The 8,471-nt window shown below is 38.7% G+C and overlaps 1 protein-coding gene across 2 annotated transcripts; it reads right to left on the bottom strand.

The window, feature by feature from the left end:
* Positions 1-1,102: 1,102 nt before the first annotated feature.
* LOC102080365 (polymeric immunoglobulin receptor-like) lies at positions 1,103-8,050 on the bottom strand. 2 transcript variants are annotated; one of them, XM_019358514.2, is made up of 9 exons: positions 7,935-8,050; positions 6,972-7,277; positions 6,346-6,663; positions 5,954-6,256; positions 4,253-4,300; positions 4,037-4,117; positions 3,514-3,569; positions 2,244-2,559; positions 1,103-1,468 (listed from the first exon to the last, which is right to left on the bottom strand). In XM_019358514.2, exons 1-8 carry the CDS (start codon positions 7,966-7,968, stop codon positions 2,245-2,247), a joined length of 1,461 nt encoding a protein of 486 aa, XP_019214059.2. In that variant the 5' UTR covers positions 7,969-8,050; the 3' UTR covers positions 1,103-1,468; position 2,244. The 2 variants fall into 2 exon arrangements, with proteins under 2 accessions (XP_019214059.2, XP_025762795.1); XM_025907010.1 differs by lacking the exon at positions 1,103-1,468 and having other exon boundaries at positions 2,187-2,559.
* Positions 8,051-8,471: the final 421 nt, after the last annotated feature.

Below are 8,471 nucleotides of genomic sequence, written 5' to 3'. Positions count from 1 at the left end.
CATCCATTTACCTTTTACCCTTTTTTTAAAATAACCATTTCAAACTATTTACAGAACAATCAGCTGTTCTGCATTCAGTAAGATGCCGCACAAATTATTTGTGCCATTACAAAAAAATAATTTCTGTCCACTATAAAGGAGAACATCACAGCCTGATACCTGCAGGTCTGACAGCAGCAGGTGTATCACTCCTGTTTCTACCTGGAGACAGCAGTCGCTCATTGTTCTGACACACAACACAAAACTATCCACAACACTACACACTAACTACACAAGACAACACATTAACTACACACTCCAAACACGCTAAACGTCACAAATCCCTCACGTCTCAAAACTCGCTCTCTCTCTTTTTCCGCTGTCTTTCTCTCTCTCTCTCTCTCTCTCTCTCTCACTCCTAAAACTTCCCCTGTTTGTTTTTATTTTTTGCTCATAAGCAGAGAGTGCTTGCTGCGCTGTCCTTGGACGTTAAACGTGACGAAACTATTGAGGAAAAAACGCCGCGTATATCTTGTTTATCATGACTCTGGTTTTACGTGGCTTATCAACACAGTTTAAAAACTGGTATATATCACCTTGTTGCTTTGTCATCTTGAAGTGGTCATGTGATTGGCTTACCACCACTACTTTATTCTTCCTCAGCCAAACAGCAGCACTCATGCGATTGTTTTGCCCCCTTAGCTCCAGCTGTTGTGTTAGACCAGGGGTGGGCAGCTCCAGGTCTTGAGGGCCGGTGTCCTGCAGGTTTTAGATCTCACCCTGGGCCAACACACCTGAATCAAATGATTAGCTCATTACCAGGCCTCTGGAGAACTACAAGACATGTTGAGGAGTTAATTTAGCCATTTGAATCAGCTGTGTAGGATCAAGGACACATCTAAAACCTGCAGGACACTGGCCCTCGAGGCCTGGAGTTGCCCACCCCTGTGCTAGACAGTGATCGTGATTACCCTCTGCGGGAGCGCGCAGCTGCTTAAAGCTGTAGCGTCCAGATTACTTACAGCTACTTCCGTGCAGCTGATATAAGATGCGGTAAACTGAACACAGCTTCAACCGTCTGTTTGTTGAAAATTGTTAACGGGCCGCATTTTCTTGTTAGTAACCGTAACAGCATTGTAACGATAGGAATAGTAATTAGTTAGATTACTTGTTACTGAAAAAAGTAACGCCGGTTTTCCCATCACTGCAGTCTGTGGGATTGTTAAAAGGATACCAGGGATGTGTCTCAAAAGTGTTTCAATAAGGAGAGTTCATTTAAAAGAACATGATTTACTGACATAGAGAAATGATTATATTTGGCAGTCAGACTCCAGCAGCTAATCATGGCAGAACACAATCCCAGCAGTGATAAGATTTAGGACAGGACCCCCCAGAGTCTAGGTGGTGGTGGTGAGGATGTAGACTGAGGTTTGGATGGCTCCAGCTCAGGTGTGTTTGAGATTGACGGGTGGATTGCATCAATGAGAGTCTAAAAGGGAGAATGATGGAGAGTGCAGATTTAAACCAGTGGAGGCTTGACATCCTGATGTTATTTTGTTAAAAATGATGCTGCTATGTGTATTTAAATAAAAATTTTCTGTAATTTTTATTTAATTCAGTTTGACTGACTCCTAGACCACGTTTTGACTTCTTATTGGTGGAGAGTCACAGGTGAAATAGTCCACCAATAGTTCTCCTTCTAGGTAAAGGCTTACTCTGACTTACTGCAACATTAACATCATCAAAGCTTTTTTGCTGAAATCTTTTAAGTTAAACATAACCACACCAAGAGAATAAAGACATTTTCAGTTTGATTTGAAAAGAGGTTTCCTTTCAAATCTTGGTTTTAACCTATTTTTATCATTTCCAAATATCACAAGATTCCACTAAGAAATGTGAGAACTGTGATCATAGAAATATTAAAATATTGTGTGAATCCTATCACTATACCAGCATTCATGAAAGCACAAGGACAAACAAGAAACGCATGCAAGCAGATTCATATTTTGTAACCAAAAACACCTCAAGGAAGGAAATGTAGACGGGATTTATCTACGCAACAGAACACCGCAGGTTTCATCTCATCAGGCTGGTTTCAAAACATGTCAAGCTCTACGTCAGCACACTTCCTTTTCAGTTTGGGAGCATGTTGCCAACATTTTGATACCCTTGTTTTGCACCTCTTTGTGTGTGTGTGTTTTTTTTTAATTACTATACAGGATTTGACATAAATCAGTCAATGTATTTCATATTTCCTCACAGACCTTATTTCTGTTTTGGCTTCAACTTGTTGACTTTTGAGTAGAGAGGCTCCTGTGGAGGTCTGGGTGGATGTGTGCCAGTCAACGTAGTCAGACTCCTGCTGTGCTTCACAGTCGAATATTTGCAGGCAGATGAGCTGGGTGTGAGGATCAGTGTCTCAGCAGCAGCTATGTCAGAGCTGATCGGAAAGTTGATGGTGGAATAATGGAGTGAGGCAGGATGGTTTGTAGGGTGATCGACGGTGAGATAAACCGTGTTTGTGGCATTTTCTGAGCCTGGACTCTGGAAATGCTCCTCTATTTCTTCATAGATATTGTCCTTGCCAGAAAGAGGAGAAGAAAATACAGTTTGAACTGTTTATATTTGATCTGATGAGGTTTACCATCAATCATTACCTGTACATTTTGAAATTCAAATTGGTGTTGCTAAAATTGTTAGTACAGAACGCTGGCAAATAAAATGATATGAAAATGGCCAAGAAAGCTAAACCAGGGATTTTTAATCATGTATCCATTAAATCGGTTCACTATTTTTTTACTTGAGAGAGCTTTCAATCAGTCAGTGTTAGCAGGTACTATTAGCTCAGGCCTCAGTCACACAGGTCTAGAGACTGGCGAGTGATGATGTGGTAGTGACTCTACTTTCATGTGTGTTCTCTGACAGGTTGCTGTTGTTGCTGCAGGGTGCTGGCAGTTGCTAGGAAACTGCTAATTCCTTGGACACACTGGACTAGAGAGGTGTCAGTGACCCCCCTGGCAACTACAGGTCTTTATGGAAAAAATATGCATTGACTGATTGGTTGGCATGTGTTTGCTGGCAGTCAAGTATATGGTACTGCATCAGAAACCTCCCTGTGATTGCATGGATCATAAGCACATTGCCACAGTCACACATAGTTTGCATGTGAAATGCTAACTTGTGTGCAAATGCTCACCAAGCAGTAGTGAGACACTGAAACGTGCGATGTAAACCAGAAACGAGACAGACTTCTCTGGTTTGTGTCATGCTTTTCTCAGTCTCAGACAGCTCAGCATCTGTACCTGTAACATCAGCAATCATAAGAAGGTTTTTGTTGCAGAACCCTCTTAATGTGTGACCCACTAGAAAACTTGACCCGAGTCCTTCACATTAAAATGAAAGATCAAAAGAGAATTTGAAAGACAGCGACAAAGTTTCCTAATTCACTTTTGATCCTGAGTTGTACTTATCCATAGTTGCATAGGTGCATAGTTATGGAATATCCAGTTCCATAACTATGCACCATTCACTCACCTCTTTGATATTCTGTGCTGTTGCTTCACTTCCTGTATCTTTTGAAGGTGAAAGTCCTGAGAAATCAAAAAGAAACAGAACAACGTAGATTCATTTCAACATGTCACTGAACTGAGACTTAACTAGCTCTTCATTTGACATCTGTCAGGATCCAGTGTGTGTGTTGCTGTTTGGCATATTTTTCCACAATGCGCTCCGGAAGCTCCGATTCTCACATCCAGATTCCCTCAACTACGGCTCATCTCTAGTAATAACCTGTCAGTATTTAAGGACCGGCTGATACCTTCACTTTCTGCCAGATTGTTAGTACCACTATAGTGATGGTCGGCCTCCTCTGTCACTGGTCCTTCTTGCCAACTTTTTACCTGCTAGAAACTAACCTACAGCCTTCTGCTGCTCACTCCGTCTTTACATCTTAGATCTGGAAATCTCACCTGTCTGCCCCCCTGCTCACAGCAACTTTCTGTCAGATGTATGATTAGATGTAGGTGTAAAAATGAAGGTAAGTGATAAATGAACTTACGTTTGTAAATAAGGATCAAAACTATCACAACCATCAGCAGCACTGGCAGCAGAAAAGCTATACAGATGATCAACACGACGACTGCCTCAGAAAAAACAAATACAACAGAGTGAGGATAACTGGAAACTGATTCACATGCAATCATCACACAACACTGTCATGACGTCATGAAAATGTCTGTTAGTTTTCTGCGAGATAGTAAATGTACACTCTCACCAAAATTCTTAGTCTCATGTAGATGTGGAATACTTCCTTGTGTCAGACCTTGAAGAAAAGGAGAGTGTTCAGAAAGCCGTATGTCTTATATAACTGAAACAACTGACGTTAATATGCAAACACACACAGTTTTGAATATTAAGTCTTATTCCTTTAAGTAAAGGCTCAAACGATGAGAATCTGTTTGGGTTTTTTGTTTGTTTTGAGACAGAAATATTTTGAAATCACTTTCACATCCTGCACAGCAACATATCGTCAAAGGTTCAGCAGTACAGACATTAGACATTATAATAACCTCTGTAAACTAAATTCTTCTGTTGCAGCAAAGCAAGTTACAGAGAGTTTCAGATATCGTGCAGATTAAACTGTGCTAAGATGTTTAAGGCTGATGGACTCCAGGACTTGTTGTAATAAACTAAAAGCTGGACTAGTGCCCTCCCAGGTGAAAACACTGATGCTGTGAGCATGTTATTTGTTTTCCTTGAATATCAAGAAGACTGCACTGTGGGGGAAAAAGTTTTTCTAAAAAGTATTGTGTTCTGAGATTTCCCCTTCATATTAAATATATATAGGAAAATGAATGTTCATCAAGATAAACCTGTAAATATTTGACCTTTGAGTCACTTCACACCTCTGCAGGTGGTGAAGGTGGTGCAGGAAGACTGAAGCATAAACAGCAACAGCCTCAGAGGTTATTACATTCATAGAGTTAACTTTGTCAAGTGCTTTTGCAGAATAGACTTGCAGACGTTGTAACCGATGCAAATGATGCACAGGAATTTGTTCTTTGTTGCTCGCCTATTAATGAATCCCTTGACCTCACTTTCACTAGTTCTGGGTAACTGATCCAGACCTTTCAGTAGCATTTGAGGTGTGTGTGACTGAACAGATTTGTATAGCCTGCTGTGTGTTGCACGCCATGCAGGTAATAGAATGCTAGCATTAGCAGTCTGTTAAACTGTGCTAATAAGCAGATATCTGTGTGTTTCACTGTTACAGTGTATGGAACACACAACATGGTGGCACCCAAAACCTTATCAGTCAGACTTCAAAAGTCTAGAAACCAATGTATGTTTTTAATACACAGTTTCTGGTGTAGATCATTATCGATAATATTGATGTTAAATAATTAACTAAAGGTCTTGACTGCACTTTTAAGTATAAGTTAGTCCTAGGGGTGGGAGATCAACCTTTTAAAATGATGCCATATTTTAAGGACATTTGGGATAATTCTGATGATATGTTAGAAAGGGAAAATTTCATCATCTGCTTGCAGCTTGCAGGCTGCATATTAGGGCAAATATAATTAGGGCATTTTTCATTTTTCCCAATGATTTGCTATCACTGATGACACATTACTGGGAAAGGAGGACTTATGTGGTGATGAAACATAAGACAAATGCAAAGACAAAAGTGTCCTAGCTTAAGTATAACATTTAAAATGCTGGTATTTTGTTACTAAACCCTATAACTCTACAGGTTAAGCCTGCACAGGACTGTCACACAGTAAAATTTAAATTAAACTGTTTTTTATGATGTTGTATTCTGGGTCAAGTTTTTTAACCAGTAGCTTAAAGCCTTTCTTAATTTCTATCCATTGATTTCTGACTGACTACGAGCAAATGTCTTAAAAAAGTGACATATATTTTCTTTGAAAGGTTGATCTTGACAGTCACCCACACAACAAACAGCACAACTTACCGAAAGTCAAATTAAATCCATCGAAGAAGTCGTCATGTGTTTGATTGTGTTTGTGTCTTGCTCCACACCAGTATATCCCGCTGTCGTTTGCTGTTACTTCTCTCACTGTTATGGTGATACTCCCGCTGTGCTCTTTCATTATAAACCTCTGTTCCACGTCAGGCTCTGTGGTGGTTACTAGCTGTTTACAGACCGTTGAATCTTCTCCTTTGCAGATGAATTTTGTAAGTGAGGAGGCATCCTGGTTGTACTTACACTGGTATGTGAAGTTCTGTCCGATAGTTGGTGTCAAAGTTTGAACATCTGATGACAAAAAGACAAATATTTGCCTTCAGCTTATCAGCCAGCTTTTATTATTTAAACCTCAGAGACTGAACATGTGGAATACTCACCTATAACTTTCAGGTGTACATGTGTGTGTGAAAATCTGTAACTTCCATCATTTGATTCCACTCCACACCAGTAATCACCAGCATCCTGTGAGGTCACATGACTGATGGAAATGTTAAAGGCACGGCTGCTGCCTGTGAGAGTAAACGTCCCTTTTGACTTTGGAGAAGATTTTGTTGATAAAATGTCCTCACAGTGGAAATGGTTCTTTTTACAGAAGAACTTTATGTGGGGCTTGTAAACATCTGGATAATCACATGTGATGGTGGTGTTCGCTGTTCTGTACACGCTGAGAAATGTTCTCGGGCAGTTTTCATGCTCTGTAAACAAATCAGAGAAATAAAGCAGTTTATTTTAAGGACTTCTCATGTTTCTTTTATGTTCAAGTGACTTTTTGAAACGTCCTTCGCTCCATTACTTTGAATAGATGGGGACTCACTAACTGTGGAAATGTTTTAGAAAAGTTCGCACTGCAGCTCAGGACTGCTCATGAGCCAGAAAAAAAGTTCCCACTATTTCCTACACTCCTCTTTTGTTCTCCATCGATTTTTTTAATCAAATATTCTGATTTCCTGTGTGTGCCTTGTCTGGTGTCTGACACAATGATGACGGTGATGATATTTCTTACCATTCTCCAGTTTTCCTTCCTGTATGTCAGATGAGTTCGATCTTTGGAAAAACCTGCACTTGTACTCCCCAAAATCTTGCTCTTTAACATGTTTTATTGCAACCTTGAGATTTTTATGTTTTGTATCATGGTAGAGGGAAAATCTGCTATTATCTTCCCACACGTCCGTCTTAGAGCTTTGTATGGTTTTTTCATTGGAAAGAACTACATCAATGTACTGATACGTGTTATTTGTTTTAGGATATTTGCAGGTGATTTGAGCCCATCGATGGTGACACGCTCTCACTTCAGATTCAGCTTCACAACCTGAAAATAAAAAAATCTTTTTGTAAGAATCTGGAGCTGCAGTCACGTAGTCAAAGTCAAAATTAATTTTATACATGCATGTTTGTTCTTGAAATGTATGAGAGAAATACAATTTTTAGCACTTCTTATACCACAAAGATATTTGTACACTAACACCTGTTTTTGATTTGTTGCCTGGTTCATGATGTCTCATCCATGTAACTATTTAAATTGAGTGTTTGTTGTAGCGTTAGACTCATCGTGCTATATTCAGATGGTACGACCTGAGATTATCCAATCAGACATTTACTTCCTAAAAGCTTTAATAACCAAGGTGAAAATGTGTTATGTAAAAAAAAAAAATGGTGCACATAATTAATGTTAACATTTTTAAGATGGTATATTTGATTAAAGTGCATAAGCACAATTTTAGTTTTTTTTATTTATATATGATATATATTATATATGATTAAAATGTGATTGTTTGCTTGAATTGTTAAAACCTTTTTGCCATTTTTAAAATATATGAACAGACTTAAAAAATATGAAATTGAAAAAAGAATTAAATAAAAATAAAAAGCTTAAATCATTCCAAAATACATAATCACCAGCATAATATATATTGTAATGTAATATTCAGTAGTCTGTTGTATTAACAAGTGTTAGTAATCTTTTTACCTGTCAGTGAGAAGATGATTAGTAGCAGTAACATCACCGTGCTGCGTGTCGATGCTTCTTTAAGAGTCTGAATGTATCCTCTGCTTGTTTCCTTTCACTGGTTTGTCTGAGACTCTTCAGGGTTGTTTCTTGAATTTCACTCATATGTGACTTAAAACTTTCTTGCCCCACCTTTCTGTCTTTCCTTTTTAATTTTTTTCCTTAAACACAGCTCCTCCCTCTGTGTAGCTTACTTCTTTTGATTGCCAGTAAACAGGAAATAAATGCTGTGTGCGTCAGTGTGAATGAGTTGGTGAAAATTTCCCTGGTTGAATTGGAAAGCTGTGACAGCGTGGCAGTCATATCCAACAGTTGTGGCAGTAGCATTTATTATATTGACTTTCTTTTTCATACTTTAGATACTTTTTACATGTTTTTATGGGCAGCATGAAAAATCTGAAGCATTTCACATATTTAAGATTTCAATGTCTGTTTCAATGCCTTTCAATGTCTAAAAAAGTACAATTATGTTCTGGAAACAATTAATGAGCCATAATC

This window comes from Oreochromis niloticus, linkage group LG5 (assembly GCF_001858045.2).
Source record: "Oreochromis niloticus isolate F11D_XX linkage group LG5, O_niloticus_UMD_NMBU, whole genome shotgun sequence".
Lineage (NCBI taxonomy): Eukaryota > Metazoa > Chordata > Actinopteri > Cichliformes > Cichlidae > Oreochromis > Oreochromis niloticus.
Note: the sequence above shows the minus strand (reverse complement) of the source record. Positions and strands in the feature narration are given on the sequence as shown.

Excerpts from the sequence above, each read along its gene's own strand:
- LOC102080365 (XM_019358514.2), bottom strand. The coding sequence starts at position 7,968 with ATGTTACTGCTACTAATCATCTTCTCACTGACAG. Across the intron at positions 7,278-7,934 it reads AATCATCTTCTCACTGACAG|GTTGTGAAGCTGAATCTGAA; the intron begins GTAAAAAGATTA and ends TTTTATTTTCAG. Across the intron at positions 4,301-5,953 it reads TGGATTTAATTTGACTTTCG|GTCTGACACAAGGAAGTATT; the intron begins GTAAGTTGTGCT and ends CTTTTCTTCAAG.